Source organism: Spodoptera frugiperda, chromosome 25, assembly GCF_023101765.2.
Source record: "Spodoptera frugiperda isolate SF20-4 chromosome 25, AGI-APGP_CSIRO_Sfru_2.0, whole genome shotgun sequence".
Taxonomy (NCBI): domain Eukaryota; kingdom Metazoa; phylum Arthropoda; class Insecta; order Lepidoptera; family Noctuidae; genus Spodoptera; species Spodoptera frugiperda.
In genome coordinates this window covers 8,552,982-8,579,479 of record NC_064236.1, presented here as the reverse complement: position 1 = coordinate 8,579,479, position 26,498 = coordinate 8,552,982, and the positions used below count along the sequence as shown (strand labels likewise).

Genomic DNA, 26,498 nt, shown 5'->3' with positions numbered 1-26,498 from the left:
GACGTTCTCAATAATATAGCTGTCTCTACAAATACATTACAAAATGACAGAGATAGCACGATATTAAAATACAACTTAAAATTGATTAACACAATTAGAAGATGACTGAAGAGTTTATAATAAACATTGACTAACGCAGCCAGTTTCCTTAAAGATAAACGCCAATTTTAATGTCTGAAACTCTCAATTTCCGCGCACATGCTATTAAACAATATTATACAGTGATATAGTTAGTTTGACAACTATTAAAATATATAAATTGGTAAATCAAGGTGTTCATTTTTATTATTATTACTTATTAGGTTACCGGATAACCTTTGGATTTGAAGTTCCATTCTATTGTAAGAGACGTTCAAATTGTTTCAAATCATAGTGGACAGGTTAACTATTCCTATTATACCCTTGACAGTTAAATTGCTACTACGCTGCATCTTCAGTTACGTGTAGTTGCTGTATGAAATACAGTTATATCAGCTAAAAGTAAAAATATTTTCTTAAGACATCATGCTTACACTATTCCTTTATAATACGACTTTGAGCCCAATTTATTTCTGACTTTATGCATGTACTAACTTCAATAAACCATCTAACCTATATCTACTAAATCAGAGTCATTTATGAAATATACCACCCCTGTGAAATGCTAGAGAAGGCTCTTTAGATCGCACTTAATGGCATCGAGCCCTATTAACATAAAAATGCACTTAGATGAGCTTTCCTGAAGCAACAAGCAATAATATAGATGTTTGAAAAGTAATTATACTTTATAGAATATTTTACTGATTTAGAATGTTACCTTGTGCATGTCGTTTTGTTTCTGTTGCTGTCCGATGGCGGAGACGGTGGACTGGGAGTGTGCGGGCAGGATGCTCGGCTGCGAGTTAATCACGCCCAGTGGGCTGAACACGAACGTCTGGTTCTGTGTCGTTGGGATCGCCGGGATAGTCGTGTAGCCCGGGAACGGAGCTGACGATACATAACACGAATCAATACACCCGCGCTACTTTCCACCATCAACACTGTACATCACTACTAAACGACAACACGATACAATCATCGAGAACTTTACAAATTACAAGAAAAATAAAAGATATTATTAAAAAATGTAATAAATCCTTACACCATACAATCCAACACTAACACGTAACGACTCAAGACAATAAAATGTGTGGGAAGCTAATAAAAAGCTCAACTTGCAATGTGAACAATTAAAAAGCCTACGTCTGCACTGAATACAGAAATAAATGTTGCTATAAATTGAGTAAAGCATTAAACAAATTCAAGTGGACTCGCCAATTAAAATATATTGCTAAATCAAACAAATCAATGAAATAAAACTCCTTCATGAAACAAATGTACATTTACATCTTCAACCACGAGACTCATAATAAACACTTTGAAAATTGTATAAACCTTGTTCCTGATATGTAGTTAGACCTGAAAAATTTACTGAAAAACTAAATAGTGTTGAAGTTCTGACGCTGCGACTAGCGCAAGTACATTTGAGTGGGACTTTATGTGTTTGGGGTAGGTACAAATGTGCGATAATACATAACGTTACTGGCGATCGTGGAGCTACGAGCCGAGCTGTAGGTGTAGTAGGTGTGTGTACATAGCGGTAAGTTATTTTAGCATTATTGCTGCTATTACCAGAAAAAACCAATGTTTTTTTGTAAGTTATTGAGTACAAACCTACAAAAACCGGTATGTGTTTTACGGCTTGAGTTTTAAGTGGACTAGATCGTGTGTTTCAATGATGGACCGTAGTTTGCGGCACCGTAGTGGCTTCGCCGGAGGCCAGGCTGATGCATACTCAAGGCGGGCAGAGTCAGGTATTTAGACCTTTCTTACGGGTTATCGCGGTAGTGTTGATTTACAGCGACGCATGCTCATCGGTTTGCACGGATGTGCTGACTATATGGCACGGATGTATATCATATAACTCAATACCATGAAATAATGCGCAAATAAGGTTATTATTACGTTAACATTCTATTTAAGCGCAAATTCAGGTTTAATCTGACACCGCATGCGTTGACATCAGAGGAGCAAAGTTTTAGGTGTTGTGTGTAACATATCTTTATTGATTTTAATTTTAGGTTATAGGCTTAACAAATATTCTTTATAATTGTTGATGTGTAGTGAGAATGTGTGAATAATTTTAAAGTATAGTTTGTAGCTCAAAAAATACCCCAGTGCGTTAGTACCGCGTACATTATATTTACAAGTACATATTAATAAGAAAATAAGAACACATTATGCATAAACCTACACAATATAGATAGAAGTACATATTTATTAAAGGCAAATATAGGTACTTAGATATTGGACAGTTATTTTTGGCTGTAAAACTAAATATAATTCATGCGCCCTATAATGAGGTATCTAGAACTGCTATATTATATATATTGGAATAGGTTTTAGTATAGATCTAGATTATGGAGTAACTTACCGGCCTGGCCTTGTAGGACTTGCTTTCCCTGGGTCGTCAGCATATGAGGAGTCAGTTGATTTCCCTGGAATGGCTTGCCTGCAGCTATAACCTGTGCGGACGAGTAACAAAATAAACAAAACGAAAGAAAGAAAAAGCAATTATTTAGGGAGGATCCTCTCGGGAGGACGATTGTCTTAAATTTGTGTTAAAACTGATGCTAATATCCAAACCACTTATTGAAAAATAAAAAAATTTTGGTAACACTTCTAAGACAATTACAGAACAAAAATCTAAAACACATTTTTTTAAGTAAGTAACGTATTAATTGCTTTTAATATTAATCACGGGCAAAAAATTTTTATCTGTATAAAGTTATAGTAAATATTTTAAGTTATTTTTAATAAAATATTAACAAACAACAATATTTAAATAAATATAGCACTCACTACCGTATGGTATGGTGTCAGAACTAATACTGAACAAAATAGAAGGGATAGACAGACAGACTCATACATTTTAATGTTATAACTATTTAGAGAATGTCATATACACAACTAGAGGAGACTCTTCCAGAATTTAACGTAAATATATGGTATTTATATAATTGCTAATAGTATTGAAATATTTTTATACAATACATAAGGGGGCCTACTCTAATTCAACGAACGAACGAAAAAACTTCGCAGATTGCATACAACAATTCTATTTATTGCGAACTTTCGTGAACAAATATGAACGATTGAAATGAAGATAAATAAATAAATTTTGATATAAAATTAAAAATATAAAGTTATTTCAAGTTATTATATAAAACCTACGGCCGAAGATTAAACAAAACTTCTGATTTGAGTACCAGAGTAGGCCCCGTATGCTGTGAATCTAAAATCAATTCTTACACTATTGCAATAAAGTAAGGAATCCTTAAAAAACATCACTACTACAATCAGTTTCAATAAACGGGAATAACCGCTTTACCTGTAGCTCTGCGCACCAGAGGCGGAATTTTGACACATACCGGGCAGAGCTTACGTCAAATTTCTATCTGTAGTAAGCGAATCTGCTGATAGACAATTGAAACTGAGCGTTCGTTAGCCGGGCCGATGCGATTGATCGGTTGATGGTTTAGTGCGTTGGCCTGTACTGAGATAGGATTACTGACGTACCTGTATTTGCTGTGAATTGATGCCAGGATGCAATGCGATATTGCCGGGCATGATCAACGGCCCTTGGGCGTTGTAGAGCTGTTGCAAATAGGTGCTATTTTGCAATGGCTGCTGAATCACCTGGACGCGGCTGTGGCCCCATTCAGCGCTGTAGAAAGGGTGACTGATATAGCTTATGGTCTTATTACATAAAGGACTAAGCGAGCGTGGAGACGTCATAAACGTAGTGTTGTTCCAATATCCAAGTCAAAATTATTATTATTTACGTTAATGAGACCAAAAAATACTTGTATCGCTTTATTATAATTATAACATCTATACCGGTAATACATGTGGGTCACACAAGTTATTGTTTTAAATGTAAACGTGGGTCTGAACCCACACCATGACTCTTACGATCCGAACAAGCAACTCAAACTCTAACTTCAAACTTATATCAACTTGGTATCTCCTATATTTATAAACCTCAAGGCCCTCGGCAAGCGTCATTAGCGAACACAATAGTCCTTCACTAGTTTCTTTAAAGAAATAAAGAAAAGTGGACAATTTAGCATTTAATATGCTTGTACCCCCTTGAATAGTAAAGCAGGTGGTGGATCGATGTGATTGCTACCAACGTCGGCAAGTCGCTCGGCCTACTGGCTACTACTTCTTAACTGAATAACGTAATGACAGACTGCACTATTACAATACTAAACTACTCAATTTCCTACTTCAATAAAAATGTTCCTTTTTATTTTATTAAAGCAGATAGTGTATTTATCTACTGGTTGTTTGTTTTGACTGTGCGTTTAGCTTTTCGTTTCAAAAAAATGTTGATAGTCAAAACTCCCTGCAATATTTCGACTCGTTGAACTGTAAGAAAACCTACAGGCTATTTTGTGGTAAAAAATGCTACCTACAAATAAAACAGCAATACCGTGTAAAAACCGACACGTACGTACAGGATATGTCATCGATGTTGCCGATCTCAATATTGGCAATACATACAACATTGTCAACACACTGTTCTCATACAATAAAACGTTTAAAATAAAAAAGTTTGTGAACAAGCAACAACTTCCCGACGTCCATCGAACAAAATGGAAATTGCATGACGCAACTGACAACGAGTTAGGGACAAAATAAAACAAAACATAGTTTTACACTGAAGTATAATTGCATGTACAGAGTGTCCCAAAACTCAACGACATAACCGGGAGATAGACCTTATTATGATTCATTTCAAATAAGAGAGAATGAAGGTGTGAGTTTTGGGACAGCCTGTATGTCTACGATTTTTGTCATGGAGCGCAGAAGTTTGTTACAAAAGGTTATTCATATTAGTTCAGCTTAGCGAGCGCAAAAATTCTGAGCACAAAAAACAAGGGCCAGTCCCATATGGAAACAATATTCAAACTTTTAATTACATACCATGGAGTCTCTAATTGTGCCTAGGGGTGTATGGCAATCAAGGTAGCAGGCACCATTAATTATTACTGAAGACCCGACTTGTGTGAAATCTACCACTTCTTGGTAAATAGTACTCAGCACAGATTATTATAGAACTAAAGATAGGACACATCTAATTCCGGATGTTTTTTTACAAAGTAATCAAAGTGCAGTGGATGTTCCTACGAATTAATTCATCGCTAACTTTTTAATAACAAAACAACTAAGCATAAGGTAGTACAGTAAAAGAAATTTTATACAGTGAACTGCAGGCCGGACGTACATATGCGTTTTTACATAGAGATGGCTGCGCGGACTATGTACGCACTATGTGCACAGGTATGTGCAATGTACATAGCGCGCTCGTGATCGCGGGTTTATAAACTCCACACCGAATTGTTTTTTTAATTCCCCACCCAAAAGAGAGGAGAGCTTTTACTACCTACGGCTTCATCTGCCTGATCGGTTGTCCGTCCGTACGTCCGAGCGCCGGACGGTCTGTCAAACCGATCCTTGGAAACGTAACACGAATACGTAAACAAAAAAAGTTAAAAAAAAAACGTTGTTAACGCTGCACTTTTCGAGTATTTTCGTGGCGGACGTAACTAACTAGTTTGCGCGTCGACCAAGTCGGATTAGGCATATGGTCGACGTTTCCAATTTCTCTATTCAATTCGATTGATATTGTATCTACATACATACAATTTAAAAAAATAATGATTGATAGCTTCAAATTGATGACCAACACAAATCTTCGTTTTATATCGTTATTATTTTTTACCCAAATCTGAGTTATAGAACTTTAGTTAGTTTAGTTTCTAACTTCTAACTTCCCTATTTACCGTAATGTGTTCGAAATTGTTTGTTCGTACATCAGTCCGTCCAACAATATCCTAATACCATCATATCATAATAGTTTAAAATAACAGTTACTAGGTATTCTAGAATACAACCACAAAATTAAAACTTCAATTTATTCAGGAAGGTTTCCATCATTAAAAACAGGAGATTACCGAGGTCATTCAAAAAAGATTTTTATAAATATATTAAAAAAAGAAAACCGCTACTAACTTCTTATATTTTAGTCTCTAAGCCTAAAGTATTCATGTCTGTTTTTTATACGTCAATATCACATATGTATATAACACATTATTATGTATTTAAATCGAATTGATTTGAAATTAATATTAATTTGTCTGTTTTCCTATCAGGAAACATGGAAATATGTATTAGTGTGTACATAAATACACTTGTTATGTACCTAAATACATAATAATAGGTATCACGGGAAGTGGCAATAGGGTCAATCAGGATTTTTAGAGGACGACAGAATAATCAAGGAGATTTAAATATTGTTTTTCAAACTAAAGAACTGTTGTTTTCTTGTGAGAATTAAAACAATAAGGTCGCACATTAAGTTTGAAATCATTTCATAGGAATGATGTATGAAAATGAAATATCTATTTAGTCCATCACTTTATATTCGTATTATTATTAGAAACGTATCTTTTTTATTATGTCGTAAGAATACAATACAATAACAACTACGTCATTTCTAGACATAAAACGTACCTAGAAGTGACGTCACGATTTTAAATCAATAGAATAATATCTTGGTTTCATAAGAAAATGAAAAATAAGTGGTTTTTTTTTAGAGAAGGACATTAGAATATAAGCTACAGTCATCTACCCATTGTGAATCTAAACCTACAGCGATACATTACTAACTACTACAGGGACAAAAACGACACTACGTAGAACTTAAGTACCCACAAACTGAGAATTTTAAATGAAAAGCTCCGTGGGTACCGAAGTATCTTTTGCAAAATGAACCAATACTTTGTACACGGTTGTCCGCTTGCAATCGCTAAAACAGAATAATTAATTAATAGGTATCATTAATGGAGCGACCGTCTCCTGAAGAGTGAAGACCGTAGTTTCTACCACGCGGAACAAAGGCGTAAGTTTATTTATTACTTGCAAAGACACACAAATATTTATAAAAACTAAGTACTCGATTCGTAAAGCCTAAGTCAAAATAAATTATTTCCGTTCTCTTCCCAATATTACCTACCTACAACAAAGATAAGACTCATTCTTACTCTCACGCCTGATGTGCAAAAAATATAATAAGGAATAGTAATTACCTGATTTGCTGCGGATGTTGTGTATTAGGCGGCAGGCTCTGCAGGGGCGGCATGGTGGAAATGCTACCAGCCTGCTGTTGGATACCACCCCCGGTCTGTTGCTGTTGCACCTAGGACATAGGTTACTGATTCACTGCACTTTTACAAATAAAAGCAAACAAACAACCATCCGAAATTATATTAATAACTTCCAAACATAAACTCCAATTAAAAATAAACTCCCATTTCCAACAGCCTTTTAAAAACAATTTTGAGGAAAAAAGAAATCAGTAAAAGTACAGTTTACACTCATACCTCATCGAATACAAATGGATAGGTTTCAATTACAATCATGGAACCATTTTTGTTGAAAATGAATTGAATGTTTATAGAGAATATTGCACAAAGTGAGGAGGTTGTAATCGACAGACGGACAGACGAATACATTGAACCAGACTATCCAAATAAGTTAAGCTCCCGAATACATTCAGCTTTCATATCCCAGATCTTTGTAACTGAAATATCAATCAAGCACCTCAATATTTATTTTATGAATTTTTAATAACCGGCGCCTTGGTACTTATCGGGAAGCAAATCAATAATAAACACATATTAATTCGAATACGCTACGTCCATATGTAATTTAATTAAGACTCGAAAATTACATATCAATTTCGAATAAATCCAAATTGAAACAAGCTTAATATCGCTCCTGTTTCCAGCCGATTTCATCACAATTTAGTGCTTACCGGCTACTTCATTACCGACTAGAATGTAATTTTGTTAATATTCGTTCCACATTAAAGTTTTCACCAGAAATACAGAAACCATAAACCGATTACACATTTTATGTGTAATATGGGGTTTTAATGAAATACTAGTTAATTGAATTATGGTCAATCAAGCTCGTTTTGTATATCAGTTGTCGAGTGATCAAACCTTTATTTTCATATGCGACCTACGCGTAGTTCGGGCGACGCATTTAAAGCGTCGGGATCGATTGCATACACTTTGCACGAACAGGTACTATAGATAGGTAGTGTGTGTGCAGAGGCTACTGCAAACAAAGAGTACTAACACGAACCAAATCGCTAGTCCGCCATTGGAGACTACATTATTCAATGTATCGTCAGCTTCACACGCTGCCTCTAGTGCAGGAAAACAGTAGTTAGTTAGTCGGTGTTCCAATCAACACTTGACAAGCTAAACCACCGACTCTCCAAGACGTCACAGACTGGGACCTAAGAAGCACTTATTCTATAAAAGTTTGTGCACAAGGAAGTCGACCAATCGTCCAGTACTTGAGATCTGCAAGATGCGATTGTAGAGAGGCAGAGGCACTGATATTTATAGGTACATGGGACTAGATGCGCAGTTAATAATGGGCCTTCTGTCTTTAGTAACAAGATACAGAAGTTAACCGAAACTGCCAACTATTTGTCTTCCGAAGAAAGCTAAGACGGTCCTAACCTAGATACAGGTATCTAAGTATAAACTGGCAATATTTTCGAAATTTCTGGTAAATTAAGCTGTGAAGGTGGAAAGAATAGAAGGATAAGATGACCGATATGTTTACCTGATGGGTTGCCATGCTGCTGGGCATGGAGGACACGACGGTGACCGTCTGGTGATGCTGCTGCGACGGCTCGTGCTGTGACATGCTCATCTGCTGCTGGACGACCTGGGTCTGGCCGTCCACGATCTGTGTAAACACGATCTCCATCAATTCCCATCATTCATGAAGAGAAGCTATTACGCTATTAACGCTGTATTCAGGGTTCAGAGCAAAGTTTAAAAACGGAATCCTATTACTAAGACTTTGCTGTTCGCCTATCTGACTAAACCGTGATGGCTAAACAGTAGGAATATTCAGAGATAATGTAATATCTGCTGCCTTTAAAACAACAAATTAAATATAAATATTTAAGGAGCTCCCTTACAAAGTTAAAATAAAAGAGGATTCGAAAGAGGTCCGATTCGCAATTGACTGTTTCAATTATACTTCCATACCGGACTATCCGGCCACATAGTTAAACGAAATCCAAAACACAACTCAATAATGAACTCAGTAATGAAAGCTTCAATTACTATGTTTTGACGAAACCGATCGGACGGATGGATATTACAATGTCAAATTCACAAAAGGGGCTGACAACTAGTCCACATAAGTCCATATAATTACATACGGTTCGTGTATTACACAACTGTCTACCCCACACCGCACGTCAACAGTGATAGCTCGCGGCACATCCACCTCCATTTTCCCCCGTTAATTGTATATTATTTTGCCAAAGTTAAAAGCCCCAGCTTAAAAATTTAACAACTCAATTCATTGTGAAAAATGTCGCCTATCTTTAATACTAACATCTTTTGTTACGCATAATTAAAAAGTTACACGGGTAACTTTTATATTTTATGCCGGGAAACTGTGTCTGGTATGTAAATATTTAGGATTATACTGGCAGGTATTCTAAAAATGTGTTTTATTATTCGAGGACCGAAGGGTTCCTAAAGATACATAAAATATTTTAAGTAAAATTAAAAAAATACATTAATTAGATAACCGGTTAAAATATTGATCTTAAAACAAAAGTGTTACATCAATACTCAGTAAAACCATATAAATATGAGAAAGGATAAAGTTCAGCCCCTTACCTATATTTCTCAGAAAAAATTGAACGTAATTTATTTAAAATATGAATTATCGAAACTGTCTGTCTGTAGAGATTAAAATATCATTAATTCAAAAATGTAAGTATTGAATTCGTAACTACTTTAACAAATAATACGTGTTTACGCGGTGTTATCTTCTTACATATTCAAGATTAAAATTCGCCTGTCCCTGTCCTGGATGCGGTTTCATTAAAAACAATGAAGAAATCCTCGATGTTTTTCCGAAACAACAGTATTTTGAACACAGTATTGGGACGTGCTAACCTACGTTTTAAAATTTAAATTGGCAAACGCCTAAATACATGTAATTTAAAATTTAAAATTTGATCTCGGAATAAACGTTTTTCGCAACAAAATACATCAATTATACATTCATTGATATCCAAAGGGACCTCATTAAATCACGATGAACAACAGTTTTCAATAATATTGAAGCCAAACAAACTAGTACCAACATATACCCTGGAAATAAAATATAAGATTTTCCACTGAAAAAAAAGGTATATTAAGCAAAATTTTATTCCAAGTACGAATACGCAAAAATTTTTTCTCTATCCGAAACCCTACACAACATGTTGTAAAAGAACAAAAGCATTATTAATAAAAACATTATTTTGCGTGTTCATAGCTTCCGCGAACCGACGTCCGGAATTCGTTCGGCAATTTCGATCCTTTGTATGGATGATATTCACTACAATGGACATTACTGATCATCATCACTAACCGTGTCTGTGAACTCTATCTGGCATTGCAGGTAGGTGACAATCTCGTTGGTCACGACAGTATCTAAAGACATCATCGTAAATATGTGCAGCGGCAGTTGCCGCGCTACTCGCGAACTATTAATTTATGCGGCGCAGTGAGGCACGTCCGAATTCGAGCGCGCATCGCAATGCACTGAGAGCGGTTGGGCCCTAGAATGAAACAGCGTCCGATATACCTATCTCTACGCAGCTTTACCGTGTCCGTCGAAATTACATAGGTACTTAGTTATATACGAAGCGAAGTGTTGAAACAAAAGTTGGGAGCTTAAGGGGTGAAACGGAACTATTAAACAGGTAACTGGTTGGAACGTCCGTGACATGCATTTTTGTAAAGTGTTTCCTGAAATATTTAAAACTATCATCACGGCTCTATTCATAGTAAAACAGCTTAATTACTTGAATTGGTAAAATTACTATTAAAATCGCCAATGACAGGGAAAACTTAAAAATATTATATACGAATTCTATTAGGTATAGGCAATAGAAGCAATTTCAAATGTACGTTTTTAGTAAGTATATAAAATATTACTTTCAATAACGCTGGTAGATAGCGACGGTGTCTCAAAAGTAATTCAGTTCTACCAGCCTCCGGCTCTAATCTTAAGCTCTAACGAACGGAGGGGGCGGGCGACTTGCGACACTTTGCAAAAAAAACTATCCTAGAGAAGCAGCGTTTACTCATTTTAATATTGAAACGTGCACTACTATTAAATAAATTAAAATGTAAGTAGGTATTAAAAAAAATTAAAGAAAATAATCGTGCCATTTTTACGCGTGCGAAAATAAAATTGTACATAGAGCCGCAAAACTAAACCTACTCTATTAAGATACCTACTTCAAGATATCATAGTAAAATTAAATAATAACGCACATCATATCTCCTTACAGTCCAGCTCACCGAGCGGGTGAGCATTGTGCTTGATGGAGAAAGGGACTCCCGGCGGCAGGCGCAATAAACTCCTGCTAAGCACTGGGCAATAAGGAGCCGCGCGTCGCACTGCCAATCTCCAAGTAAGTAGCTAACAATATTATCGATTCACTGGCCAGTGATGCACACGAACATTAAATTAAATTCAATTCAAGGTATATTACGACTCGTTACGCCCTTTCAATTACAGGGTTAACAGGTCACCAAGTTGAGACGACACGGGAATTAACTCGCGAGGCTATGCACCAACTGGACTCCCCGTTGACGACTGACCAATCTTATCGATGCACCAATGTAATTGGTATCATTCACGAGTAGGCCAGTAAGAGAGCCCCTCGTGCATGGACTGATATTATAATGTAGCGTTATACATTTTTAAACTATGCTGCGGCCCTAACTATTCTTAGATCCAACATCGACCGCTTTGTAAAGGTAAAATAACTGGAACAAAACCCGACTTGATTGCATTGTTGAATAAATAAAATGTTTCAATTGCCCTAGAACGGCAAATAATTACAAAGGCTTTGCTTTTTTCCATTTTATAGCAATTTCCTAGATAATGGGAAGATAGCAACCCTAAGTATATTTCCCTTGAAGCAGTTAGATTATTAAAAATACTACGTTGAAAGTGCGGGACTATTCTAGAAGTACTACAAAGAATTAAAAACGACAAAAGAAAATAAAATATTGTAAATAGAAAGGAAAACAAATGCAGCCAAGTAATCATCAAAATATCATCCACAGCTTAAAGCTACCTACTGCGTAAATTAGAAGAGTGAGCGCGAACTTAACGAGTTATTGGGTGATAAGCGTAGTAGTTGTATTATCGCCAAATGTCTAAGTCCTGTGCTGTTTTCTAGATATCGAAATTCCTACATTGTAACTAAGTTTTGCGCCTCTTACAATAATGATCACCCTCAAATCTACATATTGTTACGTTTTCTTGTAATATTTTAATTTTGAAAGCAAGAGTACAACTTCGTTTGCTGATTGGTGTGGCGCAAAACTAGTTTTGTCAATATTGACTTACTTGTTGTTTGATATCTCCGCTCATTGTCTTCTGGTTCTTGTCAAAGAGTAGATTGACGTTACTTTGCGGTGACGCCAAAAAGCTGAGGTTGATCTCGCCAATGCCCGGTAAGTTGAACTGGGTGTGCACCGGCTAATACCAAAAACAAACACACTCATAGGGATGCAGTCCGGTTCGCGTGTATTCATGGCTTTGAATAGTGTAAACTATGACGTGATACAGAATATAAGTACATTGATGCGAGTACGGTAGTCTTAGCCGTGGTAGCTTTCCTTTTGTCTCCTCGACGTATTTAACGTAACTAGCGAGGTGCGCCTTTATAAGTATCTAATCTTTGAGTCCAGATACAAAAAAAATGCTTAGCAGTCGATCTAACTGGCAGGACTCTGTTGCAACATGAGTAAGCGTAATATATGAGAACTTACAATAATAATTGCGGATGATATTAGCACAGGACCGATGAAAATGGCGTAAGCAAGGGTTGCCTAAACTTAGCGATGGGTTAGATTCAGCCTGTGGAATGATGTTGATGAGACCTGTTCGAATAAAAACTAGTTTTCTCTTGTCCCTAGGATTCCAGTGACTCGATAGCGTATACATGGTAACGAGAAGACTATCAAATACCGCGCTATACATTAGATGATGACTGACATTGTCAGATAAATATATGATAACGTAACAATCCGACCTATAATACCTGTAAGAGATAGGCATCGATAAATTATCTATGTATGAACGTGAAAAGGAAACATTACATATTATGTACGAGTTTAGAGCGTGGCTGCATAACAAACAGTAACAGCGACAGTCGAAGCCGTTCAAAGGGGTTGCCTTTACATAAATAATGTTAGGCAGTCAAGTGCTGCGACCTAGAATGACTTAGGTATACGTTGTCGTAGAATATCGTCGGCGTCGCGTGTTACAAATAGCATTAATGATCTTTTAGCTTGATGGGTAGTTGATGAGGTAATGCGGGGGTTGAAAGTTGATAAATGTCCTCTATGCTACATTTAAATACCTGCAAATACTTTTGTTGCGGCTGGTCTCCTTGCTGAGTCACTTGCAACAACTCAGGCTTTTGTTGCGACTGTTGCTGCTGCTGTTGCTGCTGCTGTTGTTGTTGCTGCTGTTGCTGCTGCTGCTGTTGCTGCTGTTGTTGTTGTTGCTGCTGCTGCTGCTGCTGCTGATGCTGTTGTTGTTGTTGTTGGAATTGCTTTTGCAGCTAAGGGGACAAAGTTTTCAGAATTACATACATTTATTTTAGCAATCAGTGACTAATGCAGGCAGTATGCATTATCACATTGAACCGCAGTGCCAGTACCAAGAATATGATTGTTAATTGTAATTACACTTCCTAGTAATATAAAAATAAAGCAACACATGTTCAAAGTGTATTTTATAAACTGGCTACATTTTTATAATAAATACTCTCATTTTGTTCAAACATCTACTGTGTGTCACTGGATTTGTTTTTATATTGGACATACCGGATTACTTTAACAAATGAATTTATACATTTAATAAAAAAATTGTTTTATATGTGCTCGAATTTACATGAGTTACCATTATTATACAACAAAAATAAAAAAATTTGTGAGTTACTACTTACCAATTCTTGTTGATCGTGTTGATTTTTGATATGCTGTTGGATAGCTTGCTGCTGTTGCCGCTGCAATGCTTGCTGCAAAGCCTGCTGTTGCTGTAACTGCTGCAGCTGCTGGTGTTGCAACTGTTGCAGCTGCTGTTGTTGCTGCTGCTGGATTATTTGCTGCTGGATCTAGACAAACCAACAACATTATCAAAACTAAGAAGAATAAATATTATTAGGCAAATAAATTCAGATGAAAGTATGTAGGGGAAGTCAGCTCAAAGCGGCCATAGGAGGCAAAGCGGCCACTCTTAATTTTTCGGTTATTTGAAATGATAGCGCAACGTTGCCTTTCTGTACGTATAACCAAACTCCCGCCCCGCGCCAGTCACTCATTTTCAAGCGGTGAGAATGAACCCGTGGTTCTAGTAACGACAAATATTTTTTTGTGCGTTTTGTTAAAATAATACGAGGTAAGTTCAACCTGTTTTGGTCAAAACTATTTATATTAAAATGCTTTTATTGCACGTTTAACGTTACTTATCTATTTTGCCTTTTTTGTGTGGTATTTGCTTCGAAATATAGTTAATAATGTGAGTGAAAATATTTTTTTTAATAAAATGGTTGAAAAAGGCAAAGCGGCTCGGGCAAAGCGGTCAACTGACCGCTTTGCCCTTACTTTCATATTATCGCTGCATAGATATAATTCTTATTTATTTTGTTTACACCACAACAGGAAGAAGGCGTCTTAGAGTACTTTTTTCATATGGACAACCTCTTTTTTGGCCTCACAAAGGAAGATTTTTTGCAGCTTGTGTTTCAATATGCTGAATCAAACCATATTCCACATCCTTTTAAAAATGAAACGGCTGGACACGATTTTTATAAAGGCTTCATCATGCGTCATCCTAATTAGACCTTGCGACAACCAGAACCCACATTCATAGCCAGAGCTCGAGGCTTCAACAAATCCCAAGTATATCGATTTTTATAAATTACTTTTATGACTGACTGTGATTAAAATAAGTAAAATGTTGTTGATTTTTTTTATGTGAATTATATGTGTTGATTTTTGATTTTGCATTTTTATTTTGTCAATCACGGTATTTTCCAACAAAAAACAATTCATTGCTTGAAAACTTATGGGGTGGCCACGTTGCCCTTACCCCCGTGGCCGCTTTGGGCGACCACTCGGGCAAAGCGGTTTTATGACAAGTTTTCGTAATCTGCAAATCATATGATTATTATTCAACTTACGCAAATTTCAATTGGCCATTACAAAAATTCGATAAATTCTCGATTAGCTAGTATAAAATTCTCTTTAAAAATCTTTCGTTCAATGGCTTTTTTTTAAGATCAAAGTTAAGGTGGCCGCTTTGAGCTGACTTCCCCTATGTAAGGAAAGTATAGTATAGACATAAGATACAATGTTACCTGTAACTTGTCATCTTCCTCTTTTTGATTCCTATATCTGTACTCCTCCTGCTGATTGTGGTTATCAGGTTCTGACTTAGGTGGCTTTAAGTCAGGAAGTCTCCTATTGGTGGAGTTCTGCTTGTCTAGAGCCAATAAAGTATTAGCAGCCTCGTATTTATCCTCAAAAGTTATACCAGCCTTCTCAGCAAGTGTCTCCAAGTACTGAAGGGGCCTTTTAGCAGGCTTGATTTGACCCTTCTTATCTCCTTGACTACTACCAGGCGACTGCTTCAAGGCAGTCTTGGTTATTGTAATACTATTCTTATTACAATCATCTTTCTTTTCATTTTTGGGCTCTAATGTGAAGTAATTTTTATAGGTATTGTCTTTGTCCTTATCTCCGTTAAGATTTCCGTTTTCTATTAAAGTTATTGTTGTTGAATTTGCAACCTTTATTGATTTGTCTTTAGGGTCTTCTTTTGCTTGCACAGACTGGCCCAAGGTGTGAGTTGGGGACAACAATTGCTGAGCAGGGACATGCTGTGTTACCGGAACATTGGCATTTGATACTTCACCAGAATGTAGGGGCTTGTCAACTGGTTTAACAAGCTGTTGTTGGTAATTAGAGATTTGTGGTTCTTTCTCCTGATCCTTTTTCTTTAAGTTTTCTAGGATTTCAGACCTAAAAAAAAGAATACACAATTTGAAACATGTACTACAGTCACGCAATCACAATATTATGTGATGTTAGCAGTATAGTTAACATACAAATAACCAGTTTAAATATGGTCACACACAGATTCCAGATAGTATCATGAGAACACAATAACGTAACACAAATTGACAAGAATAATGAACTCGTACTATTGTTTGTACAAAATTTATGTAAATCATTTGTAAGTTAGTAACTACAGTTCTGACGATAACTATAAATAAAGTTTACCAAAGTTTACAGTAATACCTGAACAGTTGAGACATTTAATTTAGAACGATTCTGATAACACAACAGTAAATATATCTGAAGTATTAGTTATCTTCAATTTAACAGTATAGGAAGGTACACTGATGTTTTATTACGATAAACATGAATATTCAACTATTCACACGTGTTATTCCTTCGTGAAGATTCAATTTAATCTAGAAGTTAATTAACCATATATTGTACAGCATTAACAGAAATTACACTTTGAATTAAAATAGAAAAATTGATTTTATTAACCAAATTATCTAAATACTTGGACAACACAAAGTCAAAACAAATTATCACACAAAAATGACAAATGAAATGAAAGGGTGTAATATGATGATGACAGTGACATAAACTATACGTGACAATGACACTGACGGTGCAATAAAGTTGCCAGTACTATAAAACTTTAATATTACTGACAAAAAAAATAAACAATAGGAAAAGTTGTCCTAACTCGTTTAGATTTTAGAATTGAATAAAATAAAGTTAACAGAATGTTCATTATGTGAACGTCGTATTTTTGCTTTATCTTTATTCCAGTTACCTATTATCAAGCGGGAACTAGTTATCGTAGGTACCCGTGCTCAGTACTCCCGGTTTCGTGGACGCGACAGTGTGAATGATTTAATTTATAATATGTAAAACTAAATCTGAAGTAGGTAGTGATCGCCGATTTTATGCAATATTTTAAATTTATATTTAAAATTGAGTTATTTTTGCTTCAATAAATTAAGAAATATTTTTCATTTCATACACACATCGCTATGATAGTAACGGTAAGGTAAGATATAACCGTTGATCAAGTTAAAACAATTATCACTACCTTATTAAAATGTATTTTGCCAAACGTTTAATATGAAGATCATTATCGCAATTTCGTAAATCAAACGCTATTTCAAATTATAAATTAGGCTTGAGAATTGCTAGGTACCTATTTTTTTTTTTTTTTTTTTTTCATGGGGGGAAAATCATCCAATAACTTCTCCCGCCCTGGGCGAGGAGAGAGGGAATGTCAGACTCTTACTGACTAAAAATCCACCCCGTTCCTTCTCCTGCTTTGAGCCGGAGCCCCGGTAACCTTTTACGTTGTCCGCAGCTCCGGATCAGGCATCAGCCCTACTGGGCCCCATCTGTGGTGGTCTGGCTCTTTGAGGCGCGCGCGGAACGCGACGCGCCGTACACACGGGTCTGGTTCTGGTCGGGCGGCGAGCTACCCTTGCTCGCCGTCCGCATACCCAGAAATCATTGATAATTGGTGGCCGGAGATCGTCACGCGATCCCCGACGCCCGGTAGTGTCTTCTGCGGCGGCTGGGGCGTGAGGAGGATCGTTCCCTCACGCGCTCCGCCTCCTCCTTAGCTAGCATGACTGCTTCGCAGAAGGAGGAGACGGCGTCCCATTCCCTCTCGCTCCGCATCATGGCCTGAACCAAAGCCGGACGCGAGAGGTCACCGTCGCCAATCACATCCCTAAGGACACGGCGGTGCTCAGCCCATGCTAGGTACCCTTGGCACACCGCTAAAATATTTTATGATTTTTCATGGTTATTACGTGTGTTATTACGGGGTAGGTACGTTGGTATCTGTGTGGCAGTTTTACAAGTCACTGCTTAGAATGTGCTCAAGTATTCTTCACCAGTGCCTATATCATTATTAGTTCGTATTATTTTAAGTAGAAAATTATTTTTCTAACGAGCTTCGGCATAGATCAACTATTTATCAGTCAGGAATAGAATAACAAGGCTTCATTTTTACATTGGGTTATCCACAATCCTTTCTGTCTTTTTCCGAGGTATATAAACTTTCTAAGACTATTTAGACATCACTGACAAACGGTGAAGGAAAACATTGTATGGAAATATGGCTTATCATTTCTAATAAGTTTGAAATCGGTAAATCGCATTGAGCAAGCGTGGTTAAAACTTTTGAAACCATCTCCGTGTGAGAGTTTGTTCAGCAGTGGCCAATTAAAAGCTGTTGATATACCTAATTTTCTCCAATCCTTAAGTTTGGAAAGTGATTTCACTTTTAGATTATCAAAAAAATTGAGAATGCTGAAGTCGAGCCCACGGTAGGTCCAAATCAGGTCCATAGTCGGGACCCAATTCGGTTTGACACCCCATCCGTGTTACCCTCCATCGCGTCAACCGAGCAGTCAACTCATCTATATAAACGTATCTTTTTCAACATAACTCCATTAAACGTTAACGCGAAGATGTGTTAACTAGTTAACTGTTAAGCGTTAGTCAAACTACTCTTCTACTGTACTATTGGTGTTAGCTTAAGGTTAAGCTTACACACCACATCTTTAAAATACTTATGTTGAAGTTCCTCTCATTTCCGTTCGTCTTCCGATCCCTACCAAAGACTTTTTTAATTAAGTGTTATAATACAAACATGTTCTAAACACCGTGAACAATTACAAGCACCGCAGTACTTGTAATTCACAAGAGCAATCCAAAATTGTTGATAACAATTGTTTTTGTAACGGCTTAATAACTGGGACCCGACGGGTTTACGCCGCGTCGAGCCGCCATCCGTCCATGGACCGACTGCGGCTAACGTTAATGATTTAAGTCAGAACGACCGTTCCGTAAAGCTCGCTACCTTGACCAAAATATTACTCCGCCACGAGCTCCGCTTAGCAACACAGATCTAGTTCAATTAATTACGAATTACCAACTTTTTAGCTAAAAATGCGTACCCTAGCCAGAATATACAGAAATTTCTTTTACGAATTGCAAGGATGTGTGTTTTAAGAATCGTAATTAGGTAATTGAAGTAAATTACAACTGCTGATGCAGAAATTATTGAGAGACCAAAATCCTGTACCTATATGCTCTTCGGAATTACGGAATTCTACGGAATTAGCTTTATTAACTATTTTCGTAAGTAAAAGTCTTGTCAAATGTCAGCCAAGTTTCAATAAAATTGATAATGGTGCAACTCATTTTTTTTATATAATATAAAGCTGTATCTTTGTATAATATACTGGTACCTTTCAGTAATTAAGACTAGGTAACTTCGTAGTTCACTATTACCGGTTTCTTTCTTGTTGAAACCACAATATAGTTGGCAAAGAGGAGTGCCAAAGGTGTGTGTGCTGGTGATAATGATAACGACAAAAAGTCAATGCAAAGTCATGCAAAAACATTGTTTGGCATTCAAAAGTACTTATTAATATCCTCAACCCACGCATAGCTTGCCACAGCTTCAACTAAAATATATTCGATATTATTATCATACATTGGCTATACTACGACCATTCATAAACAATCAATAAGACTATTAACTACAGTCTGATTTGTCAATTTCTTTTGATCAAATCGAACATCCATTAAGTTTCATTGGATCTATGCGTAGCATAAAACTAATGATAAAAGTACATCTCTACCAATTGCATTAGCTATTCGTTAATAGGAACGCAATTTTTGGATATAGTTCAGAGCCCAAGATTAATAAGCCGATAAGTTTTTTATAAACAGAACAGGAAGTAGGTAGGTTCAAGCCGTGCCAGCTGTGTTTGAAGGATATTCGTGCTCTTAAAAGAGCACATATTGTTTAACTTTCTGAGAAAAAGAGTTCTGAACCTTTAGCGCGCCCGCGTAAAAGTTATTACAACTTCATTATTTCGCTGGTAAATATTTTGTTTGGTGTTCCCGGACAGTAGGATAAAAAGATAAGGAAACAAGTACCTTTCACGTTTTGTTTCCATTGTCAAAGTTACTTTTTAAGAACTTACAAGTTCCTTTCACAGAACTCTGTTGTTATTTAAGAAATAGAAAACTTTTTGAAGTAGGTACTGTTCACTGGTACAACTTCACATAAACCCATAAACTTGCAAACGGTCGCAAATTATCCGGTTGGAAATAAAACATATTTTAGTTAGGCGTTTGTTGGATAAAACCTCGTCAGTCAAGCACAGATCGTGGCCAAATCCACTATATCCATCATTTATTGTTCAATTGATCGATTGTACCTACCAGAAATAACTTTATCTTTGAGTTACATTAAAGCATAAATCTGGATTACTGATGACAATAATATTAGATTAATTTTGAAAATACAAATCAAAAGAACGCAACTCGATAATTATCAAGTTAAAATCCAGTCCCACATAGTTATTACAGTAGGGACAAAATTATTGACATCTTTGAATTGAAATTGATAAGTCAAACAGCATCTTGAGTTGATGATATCCTTATAAAGATGCAAGAGTCAAGTGAAGAAATTGGATTATTGCAAATTGTGGGCGATACTCTGTCACTTTTAATTTAGACATTGCATTGACCAGCAGTTGAATCCTATCAATTGCACTCCGCCGAGTCTGACCTGAACAAAAGACAACTACTAAATAGTTACAGCAAATACTTGTTTAGCGATAACATTTGCAGATAGTTTTTACTAGAATAGTTCAGTTTCGCTAGTTAATTTCCTAAACGCATTTCTTCGTCGACGTTTTATTTAAAACTTAAGATTTTTATGGTATTATTTCAAAAGTCAACTTAACTAAGAAGTTCACGACTGTCAATAAAGCTAGTTACTACTTAAATGTCCTTTACTGTCATGTTCGTTTAATAATCACATCATGATCGATCGCCGAGAAACTTGTTTCACACTATTACTATAAGATCTGATATCAATTTAGTGGCAATTATTAAGTTAATGAAATGATTGGGTGACAGACTAGAAATACCAATTTGTGAGGCCCCCGGGCAGTAATTACGGATTAATTAAATTTCAATTGTCGCCAGTTCTTTTTGGGTTTGGAAAGAACTCGTATTGTTAGTTAGAAGCCGTGAACTGTGTGATATGAGCGCTACACGCTCAACATCTACTTTCTTTGGCCACTAATGCGAGTGATTGAATTCAAATTCCATGAACTCTCCGTCTGATATCACAGGCTTCATATAAGTATCAATCTTAATGTCTTGAACTTTGGTTACATCAATTGTACGTAATTTCATTTCACGTAACTCGTTGGCAATACGAGTAATCGTTCTGGATACAGGTGGGCCGTGAGAAACTCGTAAAGAATTTGCCTAGGAGCCTTACCATGACGTATTTGATTTTAGCGATCAATTATATATTCTACAAGGATAATTTACATTTAGCTGTAACTGACTAAGCCTACGCAACGACTCTATCCTAGTAGGTACCTTTATTCCATTTAGATGAGTCAAAAGAAGAAATATGAAATACTAATAATGAACAAATTCTTGAAAAAATCTTTCCATGGAGTGTGTTAAAAAAAAAGAACGCGAAATAACTACAGTATTCAAGTACCTATCATGGTACAAGAATTTTTGATAATATAACTATTATCAGTATCATCATTAATGTAATCCACACAACAGTGGATTAGCTCCATAAACTAAGATAACGGGTATAAGAAAGAAAGGTAGGTCAACCGTAAACTTAAAGTACAGTCAGAGCAATCGTTCAACTAGTCTATGAGCTTTCCTAAAATATATGAACTATTGATAGCGCTATACGTTATGACAGAGCTCATAACTACTTGTTGCATTTTCGTTCTTTTGGTGGCAACGAGCGAAACTTTTGAAAGGGGTTCGTACGCGCCATTTTGTGCGTAGTGGGACTACAATGCTTTGTGAAGGACCCATGTACAGTACGCAACTCTCAGGGTAAAAACTAAAATGTAGGGTCTATTGACAATTGTGGAGTTCTATTATTTTGGATTCGGTTCCCATTCCCATATAACAAAACTTATTGTTCTTTATTACAAAAAGTCTGCTTAGGTGCTTTTAGATAATATGAGTGGATTTTTGGTGTTAAGAGGAAATAGGAAATTTGTGATTTAGGTATCGATTAATTAAAATCTTACTAGTTTGATATGTTCCAACTTTCTGAGGAGTTGTAAGTTGGTTGGTCTGACTGATCACTTTTTACAATTCGAAGTCGGTTGTAGCATGTATTTTTGTGGAACTTTATCCTGATATTAAACATATTAAAAGTTTCTTTCTAGTTTTATACAGTGTCTGGTTGATAGAATTTGAATCATTGAATAAGTTCTTGTGATCTGAGGCGTCGAAGCTATAGAATGTGATGGTTTTTAATGTGAGTATTGTTTTCTCTAGAAAACTCAACTTAGGTAACGTTATGTGTGCAAACTTTGGTATAGCGTAGTCAAGTCACATAAAACTGTCTTGCAAGTCACTGGATTAGTCTACAGTATGTATCAAACAAATAAAACAAATCCAAAATACTATGTGTCACAATTCCACAAAGTGCAATATTAGTGTTGTTATTGACAAGTGAGCCATGCCACGTGTTTTCGTGTTACTTACCATCACTGTCAGAGGCATTAAGCTATACACCTATTTAGGGACAGACACCTAAATAAAAACGGTCCGTCTGGTATTATTTCACAAGGGGAAGCAAAAAATAATGAAAACGTGCGAGCGAGAGAGCGTTATGCGAACGCGTGTGGCATGATAAAAGAAAGAGACCATAAAAGCCCACTAGGGGAGTCAGAGCGCGAACCGGTTCTGCATGTGTGCAGACAGACGGCGCCCTCCCTCCCCTCGGCTGTCGACCCTCGAGTGCGAGAGCCTCACAATGTCGGCTTTTCCCCGAAGCGTTGCAATAATAATAACCACGAAGCTTCTCCGACAGTTTTACAACAAAGCCTTGAGATTGTTATGTATTTTCAAAACAATGTGAGATAGCTGAGTGATTGTATTAATAGTCTATAGCTAATTGAAACATATTAACACTGAACGGCACCCTTTCTCCTTCACTTGTGTAGACCGAGCCGGAGTAAACTTTGTTCGCTGATATTGGTTCAATTTATACAACTCCATTCCGCTACGATGACGAACCATGCCTAGGGCAAATCAGCTCACTATGTTTAGCCACACGCGACGCACTCACTCACAACAGATCGCAATCATAAATTAAATAAATAACAAAAAATACCTTTTGGTGTAAAAACCATAAGAACAACGTTCCATCGTTTCAAAATAAAAGATTAACTGAAACGTAAGCGCCGTCCCATGCGGCAATGATTAAAAGAAAAAACAAACGAAAAGGTGAGGATCGAGACATTCGCACGGGTGAAAGTAAACACAACACTTATTATCGACGAAAACGACATACAAACACACTTTATCGATAGTCCGGTGCCCGTGTCATTGTAACAATAACCTTCTTTTCGAATGGCGAAACACGACTGCGGCTGTGTAATGCGCGCGCTACCGGCGCGCCGCACCCATGCCCCGCGCTGCCCGTGGCTGCCCCGCTCAGCCCCAAGCTGCAACGCTCTCTATCACCCGTCACCAATGGTACGCCCGCTGCTCACCGAGCCTCCTCATTGGTCCAGCCGTTTTACGGCCGTTCCACAAACAAAACCGGTTGCCAAGAACGACTCGAAAGGGCGCGAGGGACGAAATTAGCGTATGCGCGATTATTATTATTGTTACCACTTCTTTCTCTTTCTAACACGCCTGTTTGAAGCGAGACAGAGTAAGTAAAACATTAAGTCGTCGTTGCACCGCACCTTTTTATCCTCTCACCGGTAGTTTTTTTACGAAGTTGTAGTGGTTAATTACTAACTTTAGCAGTTGTAACTAAATTATGATGACCCCAACCGTTTACTTTGTTGACCTACAGTTTGGTATTCAACATCAGATGTAATAAAAAACTTGCTACAAAGTTAAAAGTTTATTTTTGTATTTTTGAACTTAAGTAATTGTTCACATTGATTATTTATGTAAGCGTTGTCCTGTTATGTCGTGAAACGAAGACAGACATATAAACCGTCTGCCGTCTGGATAATGGTCGGGCTTCAGTTAACAACCCCAAGGGTTTCCCCACGTTCTAATCTCACCCACTCGTCATTAGGGTGCAGAGCCCCTTTCTCCACAGCTTATAATCACGGCTTCCACATATAATACATCCCTACATGTAAGACTACTCTAGCAACAGTTTTTTTGCAACTAAATCCAAACCAATTTTTTTCGGCAGTACCTACTGCAATTTTTTTTTAAAGTCGTAAATTGGTTTTTAATTTTAGCAACCGGAACCTATTCCACACAGAAGAAGAAGAGAGACTTGGTGGACAAAAAAATCAAGAAATTATTCCTTTCTCTAGTCTGATAAGTTTATTATCGTGAGACTTTATGGAAACCACTTTTTATGGGAACATTATGGACGTCAAAAATGGACACTACTACACGTGCATTATAAAAATGGTTTTAGAAATGGCGGCCCAATAATATTGTTGTCCCCTTCTCGCTCATCCGTACTTTGCGAGAACGAGATGAAGTTATTAATGAAGCTGCTCTTAATTCCGTAAATACCTACATAAATGAACAGCATCTTGTACTTTTATATTGTTAATATTGGATCCTATAGAGTGCATTCGAAAACATTAAAAATGTGTTAAATTTTTTTGAGTCTTCTAGTAAGTATGTATACTTAATTTCCTCTCCGACAACGCCATCTGGTGTAATCTATGATTCAATGTCTTGGCCCATTTACGCCATCTATGATGAGAATGTAAAAACAATAAAACATATTTTTCAATTCAGACAAAAAATGCAAAAATGAAGAGAAACAATGTTGGACCACGATCGCAATAATTTTAATAACAGTACAATTTTACTGTGGAATGGAGATCTGAACAAAGGCAAAACAGGAAAAATAAATTAAATAAAATCATGTTATTCTCAGCTGACTAATGGACAAAATAATATTATGACGAAAACAAAAACATGATATAAAAGTTAAATTTTTTGGGATAAACCACTTACTACAACTTTTTTGAAGCTCCAAACTTCTTGTAACAATTTTAAACTGTAAGCGCAAGAGGCTAGAGTCCATTTTTCAGTGAATTTGACAATATGAGTATCTAAAACCAAATTAACCTTTACGCTATTGGTCACGATAGCTGTTCTAATCAAACCTACCTAAGAAAAGGTTGATTCCAAAAAAACATTTCATAATTAAGACATGATGGAGCTTAGAAACCGCAGATACCATAGTTTTAATCCGACATCTACAGGAGGTTCAAGTAATACAAAACTCAATGCTCACAATAATAAAGTCTAAAATACTTAAGCCTAAAAATATACCCGCATTTGTGAATTAAATGTCTACCTAGGGGTGTAGGGAGAAGGCGTCGCCTGGACCCTATAATAAATTACAGGACCCTCTTCAAATGCAACGGCAGTGTAAGCTATGGTATACATATGTATGTATGATGGGAGTTATAGGGATTCTGCCAACGGTTGTTCATGGCAAGCCAGGGGACAAGTTTTTTTTTTATTTATATTCGCCATGGTTAGGTTGCAATAGTTATTACGAATCGGTTAATAAGCAGAAACGAGGGAGAGCAAAAATAAGGAGCGAAATAACATTCAAAATTAATATGAATGAACGCACCAAACAGATGTATCGAGCGAGATAGCACATGTCACATGGCACACATGTCATACTACGGGGGAAAAGGAAGCAAGATAAGTCAGCTGTTTCGCCCCTCGGAAGCTAGGTACGGGGCGAATCGGAACTTTATCGAAATTGGTATTTTCATTGTGGGCTCGCTGACGTGCTAATACAACGGACTGGTTTCGCGCCAAATGTAGCACTACCGACGTAGCGATACCAGTGCCATTTTTTTTACTTTAGTTGAAGCTGGTTTTCGGAAAATGTTACATTGTATGTAAGTGATAGGAAAATGGTATTTAAAGTTATCGAATCAGGGTTTTGGTATCAGAATTTGAGAAATAATTCATATTTTAAGGGACATTTTCAAAAATCGTTACATTAAGATCGAGTTTTGACATAAGTTCTATAGAGTTTATGTCAAAAATGAAAATCGATCCAAAGATATAAAAAATCGATTATTGAATATAGTAGTAAGTGAGCCTATAGGAATCACTATAGGCTATAGGCACTATAGGTAGAATGTGCTCCAAACATCAAGATTTAACAGCCTCCAATATCTCTGGATCCAC

The 26,498-nt window shown here is 36.6% G+C and overlaps 1 protein-coding gene and 1 long non-coding RNA gene across 22 annotated transcripts in view; one reads left to right on the top strand and one right to left on the bottom strand.

Moving 5' to 3' along the window:
• The window catches only part of LOC118265468 (polyhomeotic-proximal chromatin protein), a 41,176-nt gene extending 17,438 nt beyond the window's left edge, over window positions 1-23,738 (bottom strand). For 6 of the 20 annotated variants that reach the window (XM_035578359.2, XM_035578391.2, XM_035578408.2 and 3 more), the window contains exons 1-11: window positions 23,461-23,737; window positions 15,572-16,235; window positions 14,159-14,326; window positions 13,568-13,771; window positions 12,550-12,681; window positions 8,731-8,856; window positions 7,176-7,285; window positions 3,598-3,745; window positions 2,453-2,543; window positions 1,414-1,449; window positions 797-966 (exon numbers count right to left, since the gene is read on the bottom strand). In XM_035578359.2, the coding sequence (XP_035434252.2) occupies window positions 797-966; window positions 1,414-1,449; window positions 2,453-2,543; window positions 3,598-3,745; window positions 7,176-7,285; window positions 8,731-8,856; window positions 12,550-12,681; window positions 13,568-13,771; window positions 14,159-14,326; window positions 15,572-16,235; window positions 23,461-23,495 (1,884 nt within the window). In that variant the 5' untranslated portion in view covers window positions 23,496-23,737. Of the gene's footprint in view, window positions 1-796; window positions 967-1,413; window positions 1,450-2,452; window positions 2,544-3,597; window positions 3,746-7,175; window positions 7,286-8,730; window positions 8,857-12,549; window positions 12,682-13,567; window positions 13,772-14,158; window positions 14,327-15,571; window positions 16,236-16,514; window positions 16,825-23,460 lie in introns of those variants that run through there. The other 14 variants (XM_035578440.2, XM_050704512.1, XM_035578488.2 and 11 more) reach the window with 10 other exon arrangements.
• On the top strand, window positions 9,830-12,527 carry LOC118265663 (uncharacterized). 2 transcript variants are annotated; one of them, XR_007707156.1, is made up of 4 exons: window positions 9,830-10,327; window positions 10,456-10,581; window positions 11,480-11,602; window positions 11,710-12,527. It is a non-coding gene; the product is annotated as an uncharacterized LOC118265663 (long non-coding RNA). The 2 variants fall into 2 exon arrangements; XR_004782776.2 differs by having other exon boundaries at window positions 9,830-10,581.
• Window positions 23,739-26,498: the final 2,760 nt, after the last annotated feature.